Below are 24189 nucleotides of genomic sequence, written 5' to 3' on the forward strand. Positions count from 1 at the left end.
TTGCTCTGGCATCTAACCAGAGAGTACCTGTTTTTTTATATGGTGTTCTATTTCCTTTGTGAATTTGCCTTAAAGATATTGAGACATACCACCAAATTCTAATGTTTCCATCCTTTCTAGTATTGAATTGCACTTCTGAAAAACATACATGAAAAATATGACAATGATTTTTACATGCACAGAAGAATTGCTTTTAAATACTGCATATACATAAGTTTCTTTGCTCTTTATGTTATTTTTTTTTTCTGCCTAAACATGAATTCTATATGCTTTGACAAATGACATGGAATTATATTTTGGACAGGTTTTGTCGTGAGCAGACTGTAGTTCTGGTCAAAGATCTGTCACTCTCCTGAGAACAGCACTTTTCGTGGGCTTTGATTATTTGTTACATATTGTCACCAGAAGGATGAGGCACCATGTGTTAAGTTCAGCTCACTCCCAGGAAGCCCAACTGCTGGAGCTGGGCACCAGATGGAAGATCTTGCTAATCAATGGCTGCTCCAATGGGCTGCAGCTCAGTGGTGTTCAGTGAATTTTCGCTAATTCGTACACCAACACCTACACTGTAGGCTTGAAGATCATGGGGGGTTTTTCCCTGGAGAAGGGGAACTTCACTTTGCGATTAAGAATCACTAAGAAAATACTTAATTACATCAGGATTAATTACAGAGTCAGAGAATATTCTGTGTTGGAAGGAACCCACAAGTCCAGTTCTTAAATGAATGGCGCATACAGAGATCAAACCCACAACCTTGGTGTTATTAGCACCATGCCCTAACCAGCTGATGTAATGGTGAGAAATAACTGCTTTTCTAAGGTAACTCCTTCAAATTAGACAAGTAGCAGGAATTAATGGCCTTCACAAGGAATTCTGGTTTGCTTCAGAATCTCCATACAAGTATGACTACTTACACAATAGTTATTCAGGCTGGCAGCTGTAACATGTATTCCATCTCAGCTGATAGCTAATAATTCATCCTAAAACAGAAACTTTAACCTCATACTAATACTACCTGTCCTGGTAGGGTTAAAGCATGTCAGCCAAGTGTTAGAGTTTCCAATTCTAACAGCCAATTCTTGGCTTTGTATACATATAAGCTTGGTGTCTTGGTCTTGGTCTTGACTTTGATTTCGTGTCTGAATAACTATATTCAGAGGATTGCTTGGTGGGTTTTTTTTTTCCTTTATTTTGTTTTGTTTGTTTGCTTGTGGGTTATTGTTGGGTTTTTTGATCAGCAAACACTTAACTCAAAATAATCTTGCTGGGCTTACATCTCCAGTTGGTGGCAGTGCTGATGGTGTGTTCCCAATAGGCTGCACTGTCCAGGTGCACACACATGCTAATGTTATCTCTGTTTGCTGTGTCTGGCTTGCTGTCCTGATCAGAGAAGACTGAAATCACTTGGCATTTTAATTTGAAAGGGCAGGAACGATCCCTGAATTATTTTTTCACCTCTGAGAAGAGTCCCTAGAGGCATTTGTTGGGAGGGAGAATGTGTATATCCACAGTTCTCTCCTATGGTGGATAAATTATTGACGATGCTCAGAAGTGAAATCCTTTTCCTGGCACTGCTCAGAGGCACTAAATTCATCTTGAGGCAGATGAGACGAGAAGAAGTGGAGAGGAAAATCACGTCAGCCAAGGATAAATCTTTAATGTTATCTATCATGTGTTACTTTGGAAATAGAGTGGTCTGAGAGGTCTATATTCCTCAAAAGTTGTCTCTGGGTTATTCATCAGCTGGCGTTGAGGCTTTGATACAGCATTTTTTTACAAAAATGATCATTACATTGCTTGAAATACACATCTAGTGCAGCTAGTGTGACATACAGAGCACGATACACAATATCATATGCTCAGTCTTCAGTTTGTTTGTTTATTCTTCTGAATTTCAATAACCTAGTAAATGTCACAGTAAAATAAACTGGTTTTGTGCAGTGTGGTGTGTTCAGATACTCTGAATGTGCTGCTGAGTGCCCAGCCGTGGAAGGCTCAGTGAGTGCACAACCTGTCAGGGAGAGGATAAGCACTGTCAGTTTGATTTCCTGGTTGCCATTTATTTCCAACGGCACATTTCCACCCGGGATGGAAGCAGAGATAGTTGCCAAGCACCACTACTTCTCCAGAGTCTTGCATTTCAAAGTCCTGTGTGCAAAGGGCTGTTAACAATTAGCATTGCACTTATATTGGCATGGAATGCTTGTCATATACTGGGCTTTACAACTTTACCAAGATAAATTTAAGTGTCATTAAATTCAAGGCAAAGAAAAGACTGATGTGGAAAACATCCAGGGCTTTTTCAAAGAAATCAACACCACCCAGTAAAGACCACATGAGCCTATAGTGTACTAGACTGTTAGTACATATATATTAGCCCTGTTCCCCTGAGCCATTGTGTGCCCAAGAACTGAGACATAGCACAGTATATTTTAGACCCTGTGGGGAGACACAGAGTTAGTCTCAAATGTGGCATCTGTAGCTCCTGGGGAGAATACTTCCTTCAGTTAACCTTTCTCTGTGAAGTTAACTGACCCCTGGCACAGGTTCCTGGAAAGGCTGTGGAGTCTCCATCCTTTGACATATTCAAAAGCCATCTGGACATGCTCCTGAGCAGCCGACTCTAGGTGACTGTGCTGTAGCAGTGGGGCTGAATTGGATGATCTCCAGAGGCTCCTTCCAACTTCTGAGTTTCTGTGAGGGACTGGACTCTATACCCTGTCAGGATGGTTAAACTCCTTACCCTTCCAAAACAGACACACCAGTTTATACTTGGAATTCTTTCTGTTTGCCCGCAGGGGTCATTGCTGCCATCCTGTCAAGTGATAATCCCCTATTTCAGGATGGCCTGTAAAAGAATGACTTGAGGACTTGATGGTCAAAAAAAAAAAACAACCCTCAAGCAAGTAGGATTAGGCCTCAATAACAACAGATCCTCCTATGACCAATTGAATTGTTGAAGTTTTCCCTATAGCATTTCTGATTTTACCAGCTCAAAACATTCATGGGCACAAATTCAGTGCTTGTCTCAGTCCTCACTTTGGAGAGCAGAGTGGTGAAATGATTGTGGTCCTTTTTTCACAGGCTGTCTGTGGTGTAATAGGCCACAAGCCATCTGTGTCAGTGGGGAAGGAGCAGTGCTGATGATGACTTTTGTGGGGGGCTGCATTTCCTTCTTGCACAGTGTTATTCCTGGATGCTGCTCACACCCAGCCGGCCATCCCAAACTCCTCCAGGAAAGAAGAAACTTCCTTTTCTTGCAGAAATGAAGCAAGAAACATATTTGTCTAAAAAAAACCCAAAACAACTTGCCAAACTCTGGGTATGGGCCTGAAAAAAGCAAACAAAAAATGTGCAAAAAAGAAAAAACGAACAAACTCAACCTAAAAACTGAACAAAGATCTTTTAAAAGAAGTTATGGGTAACAAGAAAAAAGGCATGGCAAAAACTGGATAAAACAACTAATTGGTATTTTTAAGGGAGCAGACAGAGAGAACAGAGTGTACAGCAAAGAAGGCATCAAAAGCAGATGTAAAAGAACATTTTTTCCAGCAGGATAAAACTGTGGTCTAAACAATACAAACATACATTTCTAGTGTTGCTTTGCTGTAGGAGCAATTGCTTTTGTTGCTTGAAATAGATTGTATGGTGATAGAGACATCACAGAGATTATTACTGATGTTTACAAGGCAGGCAGTGTGGCATGGGGCTCAGCCATGAATAATGAATGTAGTCCTTGTTAAAGGTAAAAGGGCAGAGAGTAACAATTGTAGCACTATCTGCAGCACTTTACTTCCAAGTATAAGATAAAATTGAGTTTAGTCTCTGGGCAAGTATGTTCATTCCAATTCTAACTGGTTTTTGTTTGTTGTGGTTTTTTTTTCCCATAGCTCGCACCTTCCCTTCCATTACAAGAAGATTTTGTTTACCACTGGAAAGCAATCACCCATTACTACATAGAGACCTCAGGTAAAAGAGGAAAGCACTCTGTGTTTGTTTTTTTTATTGTGGAAACTAGAATTCACTATTTCAGTGTTTTTAAAAAGTAAAGATTAAGAAATCCTAAAATGAGTCATGTCATTAATCAAAATACCAATAATAACTAATAATTAAAAATATCATGTACTTCCACCTGTAAAAGTAGGCATGAAAAATGGTTGAAGTCTTGTTTCCTGAGTACCATGTAGAGAACTGCACCTTTTTACATCTGACCCAGTTTCTGCCTTCACATACTCTGTTTAATCTAAACAGACAGCTGCAGAAATGCAGTCCTGCTGTTAACATTTTTATCGCTTTGCATCGGGGATTTTCTTTTTCTTTGCAAGATTTCAACAAAAGTAATTTTGTGGTCATAGATTTTACCAGACACAGATGGATTCCATGTGCTCTGTATTAGTTGTTTTTGCTTTAGTGTCTTGTCTCAGTGTAAAGTACTTTGATAGCATAGACGAGTTTTGTTAAACCTTACTTAGATGCTACACTGCTCTTCTTAGAAATGGATATTATGATAAAATATGGCTGTAGTTGCTTTGTTTTAAACTCTTCTCTGTTTTTGGGGGTTTTTTCCAACAATTATGCAGCACATAAAATTTTAATTTTGGACCTAGTTATGAAACAATTATATTTTAAAAGTGAATGTTGCCATGCTTTCCTCAAGCATATTAGTTCTGACCTTCTACTGCAAGAGCTGTTGAATCTGTTTTTGTGTCTGATGATCTTGTTTATATCAATATTTACTCATAAAACTGCAACATGACCCTTGGTTCCAAATACCCATCTTTTGGAACACTATGTGATGTTTCCAAAGGTGGAAATGACAGGGTGGCAGAGAAAACTGACACCTGCAGTGACGTGGTGCAGAATAAAAGCTGACCTCTCTCGCAGAGTTTCAGCAATCTTTTGAAAAACAAGTTTCCACACGGTGGATATATTTCTGTCCTCTGCAGTAGGAGCAGAATTATGTGTAGAAAATTCAAGCAAAACACTCCAGGCTAACTGGAGGTTGTGGCCATGACCAAAATCACTCTGACATAGCAGTTTCCCTGTGTGATCTTGTTGCCAGTTGCATGCAAGTGACAAGTTATTTTTAGATCATTGCATAAACAGTAGTAACCATTTCCCTAGGATAGTTGTTCAAGTAGAATTCAGCTGAAAAAAAATAAAGAGGAAAATCTTCATGCGTGGATATGGTCTACACTATGTGAATGCCAGCTCCTACTGCCAGTGGCATAAATCCATGGCAGTTTCATGACTTTAATATAATAAAATCGACATCTTACCCTTTCCTTCATAAAGTTTGACGGACTTCTATTTCAATGCAGAAAGTACAAAAGAGAAATGTAAAGGCTTTTGGAGAATAAGCAGCATAGAGTTTAAATTTTTTTTGTTGTTACCACAGAAAAGCCATTTATTTAGTAATCTAGTTTATAAAGGAACTGATCAACTGCAAATTAGGCTGATGTTAGAGGCCATTCACAGATTCAAGAATACTGTATGAAGGGTCAAAGAGGAAATTATCATGACCTAGTGCATACTAAACAGAAGATTTAGAGTTGTACCTTTCCCTCCCTTGGCTTGCTGTCTGGCAGTAGAAATTTTCCTTTTTTGACTGTGTTATTAATGCATGTTTTGAATTTTGGCACTTCATCTTTTCCCCATTTCAAGGTCAGATATCTGTCCAATGCATATTCCAATGTACATGTCCATATACAGTTCTGAAATTTTTCTGTAAGACATGTTAAAAACTTGCACTGTATATGTGGTTCTTTAAGTGGATGTCATGTTTATGTCAAGTTTTAAATTTGGAACTGAACTTAAATATAAGGGCAGTTTTTAAATCATTCTTAATTACCTGTTTCTTTTATTTAGATGACAAAGCTCCTGTGACTGATACCAACATTCCCTCTCACCTGGAACAGATGCTGGATATTCTAGTTCAAGAAGAAAATGAGAGGGAATCAGGCGAAACAGGACCATGTATGGAATATTTGCTACATCACAAGATTTTGGAGACGCTCTACACACTAGGAAAAGCTGATGTATGTATCTCTCAGCAGAACAGAATTATCTCTTGTGTGAGCTCCTAGTTGTGATAGAGACTGAAATTCTACAGTAGGTGGTAGTGTGGGACGCTGAACTCTAGCTAAGAGCTGCTTGATTATATTACAAATATACCAATGTATATTACCAGCATATTACAAATAACAGCCTTTTACAGGTGTGAGCAGGGAGACAGCCCTGAGGTGCTGGCTGAGACAGAATCCTGAGACTCACCACTATGCTGACAGTGCAGCTATAGAAGCAGGAGAAACATTTCTCTTCAGTCTGGAGTTTTTCTGGCTACTACAAGACAGTATTATCCCTCTCTGTCCCTTGTTAAATGTTGGGGGATTCTTGGGTGAAAAGTGCTGTGTTAAATACAAATTTTTGATTAACTTTTCTGAGTGTGTTGAGCTATTACTCAGAAAGATTTTGATAGCAGAAATAATTTGGGTTGATCCCCGAACAGGTTTTATACTTTGGCAGCGTTGTCTGGTTCTCCATGTCTGCTTTGTGGCACACAGGAATTTACCTTCATGGTCTTGGTCCATCCTTGTTGCTGTCTTTCTTGGCAGACTTGTGAGCTAAAATGTGTGGGGTTGGGTGGATCACGGGGTGAATTAGCTTGGCAGCCCTTGTGGTAGAATATTTTGTATCACAGTGCAGATGCAGTTAGGGAGGTATGGTTTATCCTTTTCCAAGGATAAATGGTGCTCTCCAGGGTTTCCTTCTCAGCCAGTCTTTTACACATTGTCATGAATTTTTAATCAATTTTACATGAACGGGCAGCACAGGACAGTGGCTGGCTGAGCCTGAGACCTTCCTTGCTCTGGAAGAGCCAGAGATCTGCATTACCTGTTACTGTACCAGCTGTCCTACAGTCAGGCTGAAATACCTGCTCCAGTTGGGCTTAAAAACAACAACACTGCTGTATTAAAGATACTTGCTCAGAAATAAAGGTTGTTCAGTAATCTCTAAATGTTGTCAAGAAACCAAGATGAAATGGTGACATATGTGAAGTGGGTAATTAGTAGTGTGTTTCTAAGAGTTGAAAGAAGTCATTCTGTACTCATACAAATATGTCTGTACAGGCAATTCTTGTACAGCTTGTCTTTACACTTTGCCACTTGTGAGTTGATACCTCTGAAGTAAACACACAGTTCAGTGCTTGCAAGATGTTGCAAAGATCTGGTGCAAAATGAATACTTCCCTTTCACAGCAGTCAGTTAGACTTACTACATTACTGTGGATGTACCCTGATGGTACATGTCTTGCCATTCTGTTCAAAGGATTGCTTGACAACTCAGAAATGATTAGGGATTAAAAATCTAGAGATAATTACTTAGAAAGGCGAGCCAGGTTAGGCTGTTGTCACCTCAGCTGCATTCAAACTTGCAGTGAAACAGATGAGGGAAATCATGTGAGTTAAAATTAACAGCATTTATTAACATGGTAGAACACATTAGTTTGGGGAAATTGAGCTAGAAACAAAGATACGTAAAGGCCCACAAGCCATCAGATCTGGAGATAGGAAAGTCCTTTCGTGTGGTGCAGTGCATTAGGGACAGTAGAACAAGGGTCTGCATGCTGCACAGATATTTGTGATTTATATTCTGCTCAGGGAAAGCAACAGCTTTCTCTTGTCCTAGACCATCTGTGCGCTTTAGCTGCCTAAGGTTAATTGCTCGTGACTTTAATAAACCTTCTGCAGGTATTAAGATTTTTGTAGTTTATCATTCTGTATTTGTATGTACTGACTCATTGAATTGCTGGATTTTGTGGCACAGTACCTTAAAAGACGTCTGACCCGTAGCAAATTAATTCCAAGTTAATTTCCCCTTATCACTGTAATGATACAGAATATTTTCTGGAAAGATTGGTAGAAGTTTGCCCTAGAGCAATTAACTGAAAGTATGAATAATTTGAAAGAGAAAACAGTAATGAGATGCAATATTTGTTATTGATCTCTGTTAATATTGATAAAAGTAATACATTAACAGATGATGACTTTGTAAAAAGTACTTTTGGTTAAGTTACTGCTGTTTAATTAGCCATTCTGAGTGGAAAATTTACATCTGTATTTTTCTCCACGTTTATTGTATTTTTGTTGTTGTTCATCTGATTTTTTAAGTGTCCCCCAGGAATGAAACAGCAAGTTCTGGCTTTTTATACAAAACTTCTTGGAAGAATACGGCAACCTCTTCTTCCCCACATAAACGTGCATAGGCCAGTGCAGGTACTGTTCAGATTTTAGTAAACTATATTTTTGCATTACAAGTTTCTTTTATTCTGCTGTCTTTATTTCTTTAATAATCTTAATAAAGAATTATTTCTTTAATTCTTCCATTGTCAGATGAATTAAGGAAATTGCTTGGGTACCATATCAGGGTTTTTTTTAATGTGCAGATGTTTAGCACCTTGGACTGCCACTGCCATGCAGGTCATAAAGAAAACTTGTTCATTGCTGTCTAAATCCAGAGCAAGTGTTCCAGTCAATACTCATACATAACTGTAGTGTGTATATAGAAAAATAATTCAGTCTATTATTCCTAGAAAAAGCAATAACTTTCTGTCTTAATTTTCTTTATGTGACAGAAGTTAATCAGGCTGTGTGGTGAGGTTCTGGCAACACCAACAGAAAATGAAGAAATTCAGTTTCTCTGTATTGTATGTGCAAAGCTGAAACAGGATCCGTACCTGGTCAACTTCTTCCTTGAGGTGAGTAAATCAATTCAGAATTTTACAGGTGTATTTACTGTGTCATATGCAAAATCTAGCGGAGAAGTGGTGCTGTCACATTGTGCTTCATAGCTTAGTTTACATTCCATCTGTTATTTTTTTATCCTGTGATATCAGAAATCCTGTTCGGAATTTTTTTTCTCCCAAAGACTTTATACATCTGATTTTCACAAGAATTTAATTCATGGCTTACAAATACACCTGCCCATGGTCCTTTTCTTTGGCAATGAAAGTGCCTTTAGAGCAGGGATATGAATTGCAGTGTAGAACACTGTGTGAAGGAGACCTTGGCCTTCTTGTGTTGTTTTTGTCATCCCAACAAAGACCAAGGGACAGATTGCAGGGGGCACTGAAACCTTGCAAGCTGCTGAGTGTTCTGCAGGATTGGGCTCTTATTTGGTAGTGGCACATATGTTTGAGCTGCAGTGCCAGCTCACAGTCTACAATACAGCACCATCTTCTAAGACAGCCTGTAAGTATCTGTACTGCCTCCTTTAACATGTGGCGTTATGAAATCAGAGTGGGAGGATAAACAGTTTCTGGACTGACTTTCAGTTCCTATTTAGAAGGAGCATAAAAAAATTTGGTTTATAAAAGTCCATTTAGAAATGCCTTTTGCTCCCACTTTGCTGTTTCCTGTGGTGACACAGTCTCTATTAAATACGTGATACTTTCCTGAAAAATATTCCTTCAGGACTATTTCACAAGCTTTCCACAAACAAGATCTCTGACAGAAGAGGCTGCTAAACTGCAAAAATATGTTATTTTCCATTAAGTATGTGATTATCATTTGTATGTCAGTAGTAAGAATCCATCTTGAGTTTATTTTTATTTTAATTAAGTATTATCCTGATTGCCATTGTATCCAGTGTAGTTATACAAGCAGCAGAAATGGTATAAGGATTGAAAAGTTAATGTTTAAACATTAGAAGCACTCAGAAGCAAACTACTGCATATATTACATGCAAGATATGGTAGAATTCTAAACCAGGATTACTTTTAGTGTTATTTGTGTAAGTTGTATGGTCTAAGCTTCTTAAATAGTGCCCTTGCAATCAAACCTGAGAACCCTAGTCATAAGAACCACAAGTGTTTTGTCCTACTTTTATTAGTGTTCTTCCCCAAAATAGCATTTTAAGATTCCAGTATTAAAAAACAGACATGAAGAAACAGATGATTCCAAATTTCAAAGACTCTGGTTTCACAGAATGCTGGCTATGGAGTTCAGGCAAGCTGGCAAACATTTCTTGTAGCTCCTGTTACTTCACAGATTATTCTAGGTGTTGTAGCCTAAAGCATTTGTCTTCATGACTTGTGATGGTTTTTTCCAGATCAGTTATGTGGGGTGCAGAATTGTGCTTCATTAGAATAGGATATTCTGGTTGTTCACATTTGGCCTCTTAGAGGTGCTGTTGTGACTTGATCACTTTCTAATGCATGAAAGGGTAAATTTACAGAATTCTGTGTGGCATTTCTATCTCCAGTCTCCAACACTTTCAAGGTGAAATGCAGATGGATCTCTCCAGAGAGTGTTAATATCTGTTAGTTTTGCTTCCTTCTTTGACTGTTTCCAGTTGGTTTATACAGGATTTTTTGAACACAAAAAACTGGGTGTCTTCAAACTCACTTCCTTTGTATAATTCTATATCAAATAGTTTGTTGATAGAATGCTGGTTTATATTTTAAATTTTATTTATATATATATATAAAAATATATTGGTTAATCAATATAAGTGATATCTTTAACTTATAAGATTTAATCAATAAGTACATGGCATAACTGTATTGCTTGGGCAAGTTATGTCTGTTGTGGAAATAAGAACTGGAAGAATTTCATTCTACTTTATTAAAACTTTAGGATCCCTATACTAATTTTATTTTGTCTTTAATGTATCCCTTTATTTTTTAACTGAGTTTTCCTAGTTCTTGTGCAGAGAGAAAAAATATACATTGTAATGTTTGTTTGTCAGCTCTGCCTCAGTTATATTTTAGGGTCAAGTTGCCTCATTGCATCTCATCCCATTTTAGGTGAGATACTCCTTGCAACTGATTGTTTCTGGCAAAGGGACACTTAACTCTGTGCTTCAACTTCTGCTCTTGAGACCTTGAAAAAGTTCTAATATAGTAGCTAAATAGTTGTATCTTCATTTTATAAAATGAACAATAGTTTCACTATTCACTTCTGCTTTCAGTACTATGAATTATTACCTTTTTTATTTCTCACCACAAATTAAGTAGAGATTTCCATCAGCTGTGATATCTCTTGATGTTTTCACAGAACTCTTTTTAAATCTATCAGAATTTAGACATAGCATCATTCACTGCAGATTTTAAAACCGATGTTTACTGATCACAAAAATACAAAAGTGTGGTTTTATATTATCTGCTCTTTGTTAATTCTGAATTCACGAGTACTTTGTTTAGAAAGCATTGAATATGTGTTTATGTAACCTTTTCTATTAGGTCATTCAGGATCCTGTTTTGCACCTTTGCAGGAGGCAGGTGAGCAGCTGAGCTGCAGAATTGCATGATTAAACAATAGGAAGCTTCAATACACACAAAAGTTCTGCCTTCGTGTTGTTCAATGTACAAACTGCTTTGTGTCACCTGCCAATGTAAGAGTAATGAGCTATGGACACATTTCGAGGGGCATTCATACATTTATATATTTTAGTTCTGTCATCACTGCCTTGGCTAAACAAAAAATGGCATTTCAAACGGCAGAAGAATCGAGACATGACGTAATAAGCCACTATAAGATAAAATAAGTATTTTACAGAACATTGCCCAGTTTTTGGAAAAAAAAAAAATCTTTTCCCTTTAACAACCCTGCCTGCGGCTTGAGTGTGCCAGCAACAGTGCAAAGTCCAGGATTGAAATGCTGTTCCAACCTTTATGTGCAAGGGTCACTGTTGTGATTCAGATATTTCTGTGTATTGATGAGGAGGACGGGACAATACTGAAGGATTGCAGAAGCTCTGGTGATAGACAAACTTGGTTCAGACAGACGCCTTTTTGTTGCTTTGCTAGCCTTGCGCTTTTCACACTGTCAAAAAATCCAAAACTGTATTGAAGCAGTAATCTTTCTACTGCATTCAAAGAGCATCCTTATTTTATAGCATGCAGTCTGCTGCTTTTACCACTGGTTTGCTTCTCCAGGGAATTGGTTCTGAGAGTGCATCACAATGCCCAGTGCAAATTCCCCACAATGAATGCACAGCACTCGAGCAAGTGTTCACAGCAGCTCTCCAGTTTTCTGCCTGACTGTCATGTACTCGGTCCCTGCTGGTTTGTCTGAACTAAAATCCATTAACCCCAAATGGTTAGTCTTTTAAATTATTAATGCTTGAGATATATTTGTAATAATTTTGGTGTTAGCATAGAGAAGGGAACCGTTTGGATTTATAATCTCAGTACAGTTCTCACTTGAAAGAAATGTCTTGTGCTGCATTCTAATTTATGATTCCAATAAAGTATTCTTCACCTGCGCTTACGCCAGCAGAACACTGAATTCTTGCCTTTCTGTGAGTTTCTTTATGGTATCTCAGAGCACAAATTTAAATGTCTTTTTATGTGCTGGAGACAGATTTATAGGAAGACAGATGGATTGCCTTTTTACAGGCAAAGCAGAGATGGTTTGGAGCTTCCAAGAAGGTTCTCTGTGACCTTTTAGAGTATCCAGTGCCCAATGCTAACTTTTAATATCTTCTATCCATTCAATCCACTCAATTTTTTCTTCTTGAGAAACACAATTTGAGAGTACTCTGCTGTCAGAAGAGGTGTTTCTTTCCCTTTCCTGTTGAAGGTAAAATCTCAAGAAATTTAGAATTACTTTACTTGTGTGATTCCAACTGGAAATAGTGTTTCAGACATTAGATAAATGTGAGGCCTTGACACAGAAAGAAATGTTTTATAATGTGCTAAGTTCTAAAGATGCCACCCATAAAATAAATTTAAAACTTCTATCAAATTGTGGGCAAATCAAGCGAATATGTGCCTTCAGTAGTGAAAGAAAAAGCTGCCATCCTTTTGTAAATGGTATATTCAGCCTTGAAGCAAAACGTATAGGGCTTAAGAAAAATTTAAGCAGATTTAAAAGTGTCCTAAGTTTATAAAATACCCACGCTCCCACAGCCCTTTTCGTTTTACATGGTTACTGTATCCAGCCTTGACTACTTCAAATGTTGATGTTAAAAAAATTGCTTTTAGTAAACTCCTGCTTCAGGATGAACAGTAATTTCAGCTGTGTAATTCCAAAAAATGCTTTGCAGAGTAAATTGAAAGCAATGGCTCTTCAAGGATCAGCAAGTGTAATCACTGAAGACATGATAAAAGACCAAGAGTCCGTGACAACAGACACAGGGCAGCCTGGCCAGCCTGAGGAGGCGCCTGCTGCTGCCGGAGCCGAGCACATGGAGAAAGAAGATGAGCTCCCACAACAGGCAGATGATCTCTCTTTCAGTCTGGATGAACTCAATGTCACATCACCACCTGAGTCCTCCACTGCTTGTCCAAATCAAGACTATAATTTAGTGAATTCTCTACTAAACCTCACTAAAAGTCCTGTGAGTTGGTTTGGTTGGTTTTTTGTTGTTGTTGTTTGTTTTTTGGGTTTTTTTCCACTCTGTGATAAAATGAAATAGTTAGATGCTGCGTGAAGTGGGCAGAGGGAATGAATAAACACACTGTATTTTAGCTATTTAAAGGTGAAATGAGGGTTTTTGCAGGCACTTTTTTAAATTGGTGGTTTTCTTTGCAAATTCAGATTAAAGTAAAAATACTATTTTAGAAAATTAATACTAAGCTTGTTGATGGTAATATAAGTGGGTTTTTTACAAAACTTGTGTAGAGTGCTGTATGTTTAACAGGAAAGCTACACAGGATAATCAGAAGGTTAAATATATCACAAGACAATGTTTTTAAAACTACTTTCAATTGTTCTGACTTAACCAAACCCACTCACTTTGTAATGGTGCTGAGCTATCTCTAGGAATGGGTTTTTAAAAAGCCTGCTGTATGTCTTACCCTGCTCAATCCTCAAATTTAGACTTAGATTCTTTCAGAAATTTTAGAAGTTTGAGTAAGCCTGTAATTGCTGCAGCCGTACTGAGAGCAGAAAACCAAGTCTACCACTGTATCTCATTATTGCTAAGTTGAGGAGTTTACAGGATTTGGTATCTTGGTCTCAAGCTGACCTGCAGCTCTAGTTCTGTCAGCTGGAAGGCTGCAGCTGGCATTCTTGTATTTCACACAAAATCAGGTGAGATTCTTTATTTGGTAGCATACAAATTCACTAGAGTTGATGACTGAAAAGACAACAAAAATAAATGCATTCAGTCACTGTGGGGGAATTGGGAGGTCTTTTTTTGGGGAGGTGTTTGCTTCTTGATTTCCAGTGACCTTCATTCTCCCTCTGATTAATTCTTCCATGCCCTTCTGCCAGGACGGCCGGATAGCAGTGAAGGCCTGTGAAGGTCTCATGCTTTTGGTGAGTTTGCCAGAACCAGCAGCTGCCAAGTGCCTGACTCAAAGCACTTGTTTATGTGAATTGTTGACAGACAGGCTGGCCACCCTCTACAAAGCCTTGCCTCAGTCACTGGATCCCTTAGACATTGAAACAGTGGAGGCAATTAACTGGGGGTAAGAATTTTATTTTTGTATTTAATACTCAAAGTGATTCTACACCCCTCCCTGAAACTAATTTGATAGGCAGATAATGTGTATAAAATATTCCCCCCACACACAGGCTAAAACCTCAAGGGCAGAGCTAAGATGGAATTGCAGCACAGTGGTGCACTTTGGGTGTCCACTGTACCTGTGATTTCTGACATGGGGCCAGGTCTGCCTGCCAGTCCCTGGCAGAGATTCCTCAGGGGGCAAGTTTTTCCACTGGATTACATCAGCAATTTATAGTGGTGTCACTGTAGAATTAGTGGATATGGATTATATTCTCATGCAGATGTCAAGGATTTAGGAAGCATAAACTTCTCTCTGTACACAGTGAGCATTGGAAGCTGCTGGAAGGGGCAGACGGCTCTATTTGTTAACAGGCTGTTGTTGCAAAATTTTTGCCAACAAAAAAGAAGAAGGAAAGTTACATAAGGCATCAGTATGAAGCAAAAGATACATGCCTGTTATCCTAACTGCTTGTAATTTAGATTCTTTAAGCATTTCTCTTCCCCACTCTGCCTTCATTATTATGAATTGCCCGATCTATTAATAGTGAAACAAAAGTAGGTGTTTTCAAAATACCTGGCAAAATTTCTAGTGATTGGAGTTTAAAATTAGAAGGGGAAGACCCACGACTTTTAATTGTGGGATAAATAAACAGTGGAGTTTTTTACCAAAGAAAGTGGTGTATTTGTTATCCCTTAGAGCCCTTAAATTGAGATAGATGTTTCTTTCGGAAAGATACAGTCTAGTTCAGGTATACACTGTGTGGTTTTGCCTGAGGTCGCGTACAGAGTAGAGAAGAACAATTGCCTTCATTTTATGGTTCTGTGACTACAAGAGTTACTGATTCATTTTCTGTGGTCTGTGTTTCTTGGGAGAACAGACTTGGTGATCAGTTTTCCCTTCTGACTCCAGAAGCACTTATCCAGAGTTCCTGTGCTGTACATTCTGTATATCCTTTAGCATGCACTGAATACATGTGTTGTGGTGGCACTGCCAGATCCATAGAGACAGGCAGAAAAGCTTTTTTAATGTTCCCTTCATTACAAATAGGTCATTAATTATTCTGTTATGTTCAATAAGAATGGAGTCCAAGATTCTTCAATTACTTGTAGACTAAACAAATATTTTTTCTCTGTGTTCTCTAGCTTGGATTCCTATAGCCACAAAGAAGATGCATCTGCTTTTCCAGGGAAAAGAGCATTGATTTCATTTCTTTCTTGGTTTGACTACTGTGATCAACTCATCAAAGAAGCACAAAAGGTTTGAGATGTGCTCAGATGGTACAAATATATTCAGAAAATAAGTAATTGCAGTTGTTTCCTAGTTTCCGAGTTTGAGACACACCATTTTGTACTTTTGTTTCAGACGACTGCTGTTGCTATGGCAAAAGCTGTGCGGGAACGATTCTTCATTGATGTTATGGAACCTCAGCTGATGCAAACGTGAGTAGCATCCTGCAAGACACAGCAGAGCAGAATCTGAATCAAGCTGATTTTTGGGGGGCGGAAACCCACTCCACATCTGATATAAAAATGTTTCATTCAGTTCAGAGATTGGAATCCTCACGTCAACTGCACTATTGCACCGCATTGTTCGTCAGGTGACTTCGGATGTCCTGCTGCAGGAACTGGTGTATTTTATACTTGGAGAGCACAGAGAGCCAGAAACACTGACAGACATCAACAGGCATCCATTGCGACACAGGCTGATCGAGCACTGTGATCACATTTCTGATGAGGTGAGGGGTGATGTGATACAGGAATGTCTGCTGGCCAGTTCTGGAGTGGAGAGTCTGTAAAGATGCTGTTGTGAGGACTTTCATATTTGTGTTAAGTAACGTTTTTTGCCAAGAAAGAGAATTCTAGCTCCCAGCCCTACAAATTCCCTTTAGAATATGAGGTCAAGCTGTTTTCTCCACCTAGAATGTTTTTTTTTATTTTTTTAGGCTAAAGATTTGTTAGATTTGTGTGTCCACTATGCATATCCAGTTAGACTTACATGTGTGTAAGAGAGTGAACTGAGTTTTTGTTATTGCATTTTAATTTGTCACTGTTATTTTCCATGTTGTGTCAATTCTGTCTCACTATCATATAAGACACAGATAAAAACTTGGGGTTTATATAAACTAGGTGTGGTTGCAGAATATATGTAATGCAAATTAAAAGATGATGTGATAACTTTAAGCTCTTTACGTACAGTAAGCATCATTAAAATAATATACTTCAGTAAAATCCCTCCTCAGAAGCTGCTTGTATTCATTTTTTCCATGAAACAACCTCAGCCCTCTACTTCTTAAAAAAAAAGCCTTGCCTGAAATACAAATCCCTACTTTCCCATATCCATTTTTTCAGTATGCCTACCTGCTCACCCTGTCAGAATGAATTATCTCTGTAAATTAGTTATCTTTGCAAAGCTAAGCACTCTCAAGCAGTCTTGAAAAATTATCTTTGTATTGCTTGAAGTCAGTGTTCCTTTAAAAGCCTACATAATGTCTCCATGTAAAAATCTTAGCCTATAGATCTAGTCATAATATCTCAGTATTACTTTCTTTTATTCTGTGTATTTATTGCTAACTTTAAGTCCTGTTGTGGGTCTCATTTGCACAATGATAACCATCCTCCAGCATGGATCTGACTGTAGAAGAGAAAGTTAAATTTTGAGTTCTCTATAGGTTTTATGTATTGTTATTTTGACATATTTCAGAATCGTTTTTTTAACAGAAAAACAAAAAATGCATTCCCATATTGATTTTCAAATGTATGTGAACTCTTCATCTGTGTTTATACCATATGTAGCATCATAATTTCCTATTTTTTCCTTATGATTTTTGTTTCCTTCCATAATGTCTATAAGCGATTGCAATGTTCTAGGCTGTTCAAAGTGGATAAAAGGCAAAAAGCACAGAGCTGCAGTGCATCAGTTTATTGAGTTTTTACTCTTTCTGCTGCAGATCAGCATAATGACTTTACGAATGTTTGAACACCTTTTGCAAAAACCCAACGAGCACATTCTTTATAATTTGGTTTTGAGAAATTTGGAAGAAAGAAACTACATGGAATACAAGCCTCCCTGTCAAGAAGATAAAGATGTGGTAGAGAATGGACAGATTGCTGGAGCAGTGTAAGTTTCATTTATATGAGAAGTTTTCACAACAAGTAACTTGGATCCTTATTTTTAGAACAAAACGGGGTTTTTTTCCACTAATTGAAAGAAAAGTGAGCCTGGAGAGCACTTGAGTGCTCTATGTATTAATCCATATCCATAAAGTGATGCAGAAATTCCTACATCAGCAACTTATGGAAACACTCAGAACAGGAACAGAAAATTTAAAATTACCACAAGCCTCTTTGCAGGACAATAGACACTCAGAGGTCTTTGTGTCTCAATTTATTTATGCATCTACCAAGCTTAAATCTGTGCATATTTTACTGCAATCAGTGAGAATATTCTTGCAATCAATAACTTCAGTGTCTTGCTTGCATTTATGTTCCTAGTCGTTTTTGATGGAAGAACTTCCGGGGCACAACATAAAATAAATAAATAAAATACTGAGGCACTACACAAAATATATATGCTAGGTAACTCTCATAACTCAATATTTTAGCAAAGGAGAGGTAAGGCCTGGCCACACAAACCATTTTAGTAATCTAGAATAATTTAAATATGTCCTGGAATAGAAGTTGCTCATGTGAAAAATGTGGCTAAGAAATTTTCGGTGACTTGATGCAGTAATTTTATACAAGTCAAAGAAGACTCATCTGTTGTTCAGATTGTTGGGTATTTGCAAAGTTTGGTATTTCTGTATATTAATTAGGTAATACAATGTGGATATTGTTACGTTCTGGAAAACATCCTCGTTCAGAGAAGAAAAACAGCCTGCCTTGTGACCCAGAGATTTTCCTGCCTTCCATAACATTCTGTGGATGATTGTTTTTGTCTAATGTAATTTCACAGAGATCTGGAGGAAGATCCATTATTTACTGATCTGTCTCCAGATAACACACTGTCAGCTCAGGAGTGGCTCAGTGCTTCTCCACCTGTCAGTCCAGAACATCCAAAAAATGATGGGAAGACTGAAGTTCATAAAATTGTAAATAGGTGAGTTGAAATAAAGACTTGAGGAAATGTCTGAATGTGTGGGTGTCTGCACACACTGTGCAAATTAAATGTGTACTCTGTAATGGATGTTATTCTGTGCCAGATGGGAAAATGACTCCACAGAAGGAAATTATGTGGCATTTTATCAGAAAGCTACTTCTGAAAGATTAGAGCTTGTATGAATTCAACGTAAATGAGAAAAATAGAAGAATTTCACAGCTAATGGTTGAAAACTCAGAATTCACGATGAAAGCCTTGTTAATTATAAAAGTTGCTTTTTGCAGAAATATTTGCTGTACTTAAAATGCTGCTGTAGGACTTGACCTTTCTGGACAAGTCTGGGGAGTCTTGCCATAAACCTTACAGGGGAAAAAAAAACCCTCAAACTTAGAGCTTCAAAGTTTCTTAAAACACACACATAAAAGGAAATAATTGCCATAATAATTGCTAGAGATAACCTTCTGTTCCCTGAAAGTCAGGAGCACTTGTGTCACCTGTGACATACCTCAGTGCCTGTTAGACTCACTGCAAATTGGATATCACAAAGAGGACAAGCTCTGCTCTAAGCAACTTAGTGATGGTAATTCTCTTAGGAACTAATATTAGGATGAGGGCTGTTTGCTCTGTCAGTACTTGGTAGCGAAGCAGCACTGATGTGTCATTGCTGACCTATCTGCCTGGCCAGAAATAATCAAAGGTGTTAGCCAAAGGAAGCGATCAGCCCAGGGACAGCCAGAACAGTGACATCATCACTTCTTGCCCTCTTTCCCCCAGTATCGCTATTTATAGTTTATGGTGGTCATGGTTTGGAGCAAAGACACAACACTCTCCTAAATTCACCTCGTGTAGCCTTCATCAGGGAATAGAAATGTTTCCTGATTTGCAGTGTTCTGCAAATTTGTAATTTTTGAGATAAGATGAACTCCACATGAAAAGTCAGCTACTACATATTTCTGCTTATAAATTCTGCAGGAGTGTCCAGCAGTTCTTGGGGTATGGTGAAGGCTGAAATTTGGAATCAGGATCCAAAGACTGGGTTTTATTCTGCTGTCCAGAAATTTTAATGCGATTAATTTATTTTTTTAAAGTTACTAAGATTATTCAGAATTTCCTTATGCAGTTTAGGTCAGGTATCAGTGAAGTAATAAGGACAGAGTATTTGACTACACACCTGGCAAAGGCAATTATAGTTGTAACAGGGACATTTATATGCAAATACTCCTTAGATTTTTAATTTTTTTTTTGCCACAGCAAGCTGGTAAATAAAACTACCTATGAAGTAGGTTAAGAAGAATTTTAAGTGTAATTCTTCTTCTCTTTTGGCTCATTTATTCCCAAGTATATTTTGTTTTAGCTCTAGTAAGGTGGAGTCTGACCCTTAGCGAATACTTGACCTATTTAATCTCCATTCTGTCTGCTGATTCTCAGAAAATGCTTCCACTGATGACTTTACCTCTAGATACAAAAGTTCTCAAGTATGTACCTTATTATTACAAACAATAGTTGGAATAGATAGGCTTAAACAGATTTTGTATTCTCTGTTCTTCACATAAAGTTATGGTAGAGTCTGTGGATTAATTGGCCAGACAGTTCAGCGCTGTGTTTACACTGGTACAGATGATGAGAAAGTATTGATCTGCTGCTCTGTGGAATATAGTCATCAATGTACTTTTTTTTCTCTTCAGTTTTCTTTGTCTTGTACCTGATGAAGCAAAGTCATCATACCATGTGGAGGGTACGGGTTATGATACTTACCTCAGAGATGCCCACAGACAAGTAAGTCAGTGAACTCTTCCTTAGTCCTTGAGAATTTGAAATGCTGGTGAGAATATACAAATGGTTTTGTAAATAGTCCTATTAAATGCATCTTTTGGTAATGGAAGATGGGAAAATTCAATTTTCATTTTTAATGAAAACTTACCTTTAGAGATCTTTCGGTGATGAATTCACCTTGTGTTGCACTAGTGGGAATAATGGATGACATCAAATGCATTAATATTCATATAACAAATACAGTGAGAGAAAACCTGAGCCACAGATAGATTCTTAATTTGCTTCTGCATTTATCTGCATTCTCTTGGAGAATTGACTGCCAAGCTGTTTGAAAGAACTAAAGAGAAATTAAAATGCTGCATAGGAGTTATGCAATCTGGGACTTTGCAAATAAAGGCTCATCACAGAGAATGCACAGCCTAAGGCATTCAGATTTGAAGTTGGGAGGTTGGGTAGGCAGGGAAAGCTTTATGATTTACTCTTTAGAAATAAATGCAGGTTTTGCTTTTACAAACATAAAGTTTCCTTGGTAAGAGGACAGTCACTTTTGCTTGCAGCTTTCTTATTGAAATCCTGTGAATCTTCTAGAATAGAAAAATTTATGCAAAGGAACGGAGTAACTGAGAGCTATATTTAGTATGAAATTCAAAAATTCCATAACCTTGGAATTACGTTATCAGCTGCTAAAGATGGGAAGTTTGGATTTCTGTATTTATAGTGCTTCATCTGTAGTCTCTCCTGAAAAAGAAAGGGAATAGAAAATAGAGAATAAGGTTGATATAAAATTCCCCTATGTTCTATTCTTGGATGCCAGAAACCACTTATCATCTTTGTCTTTCTTTCATGCCTTGGGAAAAAGTGTACTGGGAGTTATTAGAGAGTAGAATTGGTTTCTGTCACTTCCTGACAATGATATGGCTACTGTTAAAATATTTTCCCCCTAAGAGTAGCCCTGCCTGTTGCTGTTATTACATCCAAATAGCTGTTCTGCTTCCTTATTGCTATTTCTGGAAGCTTGCTCAAGTAGGTAAGCTACAATCAATGCAGAATTTTTGAGCCTGTTTTCTGACTCTTTTGCTTCTGTTTCTTCCTGTGTTCCTTATTTTCTCTGCTTCAACTTGTGCTCCATTTAAGGTGTAATTCCTTGCAAGTGAGGCATCAGGCAGCACATAGCAATTATGAGGCAAGGTAGAGAAAGACTGCCAGGGGTGTTAGGAAACAAAGAAAGGGAAGAGGAAGCCCTGAAATACTTCTAGTTTGTATGTTCTGCATGTAGACATGCATTTCCTGTCCTGGGAATTAGGGAGCAGGATGGTTTGGATAGCAAGATGAGCTATGAATAATGCAGTGGAAGTGTGGTAATTTACTCTCAAGAAGATGTTCAAAAATGCAATTCCTGCCTCAGAAGAACCCTGATTAGGCTGTGTATTGTTGGTGTCACTTTGTGTTTTGGCCGCAGCTACTTTTTGGGAGCTCTGTTCTCCACTCACTGCTTCTCAAACTATCCTAGTAGCAGGAATATCCCCAGGAAAATGAAGTGCCCGCTGATAGTGCTTTTACTGATGGTGTTTACTTTAGAATGATTGATCTTTTTGAGCATAGATTTATCATTTAGCTACAGATTATAATTTTAAGGTGTATGGACTATTAAAGGAAATCAAATGGTTTCTATGGAGATTTAAGTCTGTTTTCCTCACTACTTTTTTATAGTTCCGGGATTATTGTGTCATTTGCTTACGGTGGGAGTGGCCTGGATCTCCCAAATCTTTGGAAAAGTGCAATTTAGAAGCATCATTTTTTGAAGGACACTTCTTGAAAGTCCTCTTTGAAAGAATGGGCAGGATTCTTGATCAGGTAAGAAAAAACAAGTTAAGAATTACATTTCTGATAACTTTCATCACTTCTAAAGAGCTGATCTCCCATCAGGTCCTGTGGATTCCCATTACTCCCTATTATAGTGTTGTATTATTGTGTAATGTTCATAAGCAGGACCAGAGCCATTTGCACATACTAATGCACAGGGAACATGCACAGGAGGCCAGGAGTAGCCTCTAGGTCAGCTCTGTGAGTGTTCATGGGAGCACTCATATGAATCTGTGATATCAGAAAGCATTGCAGAGGTGGTAGCTTTCACTAACCTCATTTCTGACAGAAGACAGCTCAAGCACACAAGTGAAGTAACTTGTTTCAAATGCCTCATGACTAGACTGGTACTAGACACTACATTCTTCCTCCTGCTGGTATTAGAAATTTCTGTAGAACTGACTGTACCCTAAGAATTTTTTTTAATTTCCTGAACTTCAAAATCTGCTGGGTTTAATCTTTTTAGCTACAGGGAATTTTTTTAGGATATATCTGATACGGGGCCATTTTACTGAGTCTGCTGACACATGGACAGAAATAAAAGCTCTGTGTGAAGAAGCAGCTTTCTTTAATGCTCTCAATTAGTTGGAATCACAACAGCAATCTGTCAGAACAATGCAGCACGTGTTAGTCCTTTGTTTCCTTGTCCTCTTGTGAACACCAGATAATGCTCATGCCTTCAAAGCTTCCTAATGAATTGGCTGACTCAAACAGCTCTAAAGACCTTCTCCTACAGTTCAGCTAGGTAGGCAGCGAATAGATTTATGGAAGGAATTTTTGTCTCTCTCTGCAGAGTAGCTCTGCTATAATAACTCAAAATGTAGTGATCTCTTTTACCTGTAACATCTGTGGTCCAGGGGCTGAAAGCTTCATTTGTTAGGAGATTGGGATGAATCTATTGCTGGAGTGCCAAGTACAGAAATAACTCTCACTGACTGGAAGAAATAAGTGCTTTCATTTCAAAATATTTATGAGGCAACTTTGCAATGCAACCGTGTGTGGTAACAAATTCAAGAGTAAGATACCTAAATATTACTTATGTGGACACATGTAGTCAGTGGAAATTTTGTCAACGCAGCCCTAGTAGTCCCTGGGTCTCTTAGGCTGAAAGACAAGTAGGTATCGCTTTGAGGGCAAAGTGAATCACCAGCTCAGCTTCCTTGGCTCTGTGGACTGAAAGCTCCACTCAGGTGCCTGAACTCAGGTATCTGTTGCCATTTTTGTGTTGTCCAGGATATTCCCAGAAGTTTGTGGTTCCAACACAGATCTTGCAGGATCCACCCTGTATGGAACCATCAAGAGACCAGCAGATTCTGGGAGCATCTGAGGTGGCAGGAGATGTTTATGTGTGGGCAGGTGTATCACTGTTGACTCAGCTAATGAGAGCTTAGACATGCAGATGTGGCTAAATGTATCTGTCTTAATCCGAGGGTGAATTCATCCAAATCTCCCAGATCTGCAAAGGGCAAGAATCTGTTCTCTTATTCTTTAGTGGGATGCTAACTTCAGAGCATAAAGATGGGAATTTCAGGTCATTAAATCCTTCTCTTCTCGGTGTGATGATGCCAATGAGGATATTACTGCCAATATGCAGTCAGAGATTAAATGAGAGCCCTGTAATCCACTTAGATCTACAAGGTTGCTTGACACAGAGATGTACCAAAGGAATGTCTGTCCCTCTCTTGTCAATTTAGTCTGTTCTGCCATTGAAGAAATGGAAGGAGGTTCTACTAGTTTGAAAATTCTGGGCTCAATTGAAATGTCAGCTTGTTTTCACTGGGATGACAAAATGAAAGACGAATAAAAGTTTTGAAACAAAAAGAAGCCACGGTGAAAATTAATGCTTTTATGGAAATAAGTTTCTTATTAGAATGGTCAAATCCTTTAAACTAGGCACTTTTTTTTTTTCCTGGAAAATTAGGTATTGTTTTATTCCTTATAACTGGTAAGTGTTTTCCAGCATCTGACAGCGTTGCCTCTCCCATTTGGTTGATTTGGGA

The 24189-nt window shown here is 38.1% G+C and overlaps 1 protein-coding gene across 2 annotated transcripts in view; it reads left to right on the top strand.

The window, feature by feature from the left end:
* FHIP2A (FHF complex subunit HOOK interacting protein 2A) overlaps positions 1 to 24189 on the top strand; it is a 34075-nt gene that overhangs the window by 4194 nt on the left and 5692 nt on the right. The window contains exons 2-15 of one of the 2 annotated variants that reach the window (XM_014250379.2): positions 3892 to 3970; positions 5870 to 6039; positions 8172 to 8276; positions 8636 to 8758; positions 11243 to 11281; positions 13051 to 13344; positions 14223 to 14419; positions 15601 to 15715; positions 15821 to 15897; positions 16001 to 16193; positions 17406 to 17575; positions 18410 to 18553; positions 20239 to 20329; positions 22037 to 22180. In XM_014250379.2, coding sequence (XP_014105854.1) covers positions 3892 to 3970; positions 5870 to 6039; positions 8172 to 8276; positions 8636 to 8758; positions 11243 to 11281; positions 13051 to 13344; positions 14223 to 14419; positions 15601 to 15715; positions 15821 to 15897; positions 16001 to 16193; positions 17406 to 17575; positions 18410 to 18553; positions 20239 to 20329; positions 22037 to 22180 — 1941 coding nt within the window. The remainder of the gene's footprint in view (positions 1 to 3891; positions 3971 to 5869; positions 6040 to 8171; positions 8277 to 8635; positions 8759 to 11242; positions 11282 to 13050; positions 13345 to 14222; positions 14420 to 15600; positions 15716 to 15820; positions 15898 to 16000; positions 16194 to 17405; positions 17576 to 18409; positions 18554 to 20238; positions 20330 to 22036; positions 22181 to 24189) is intronic. The other variant, XM_005520768.3, reaches the window with a different exon arrangement.

This window comes from Pseudopodoces humilis, chromosome 9 (assembly GCF_049639895.1).
Source record: "Pseudopodoces humilis isolate 2021_Gansu_Grassland_sample_001 chromosome 9, ASM4963989v1, whole genome shotgun sequence".
In the NCBI taxonomy this organism is placed as follows: domain Eukaryota; kingdom Metazoa; phylum Chordata; class Aves; order Passeriformes; family Paridae; genus Pseudopodoces; species Pseudopodoces humilis.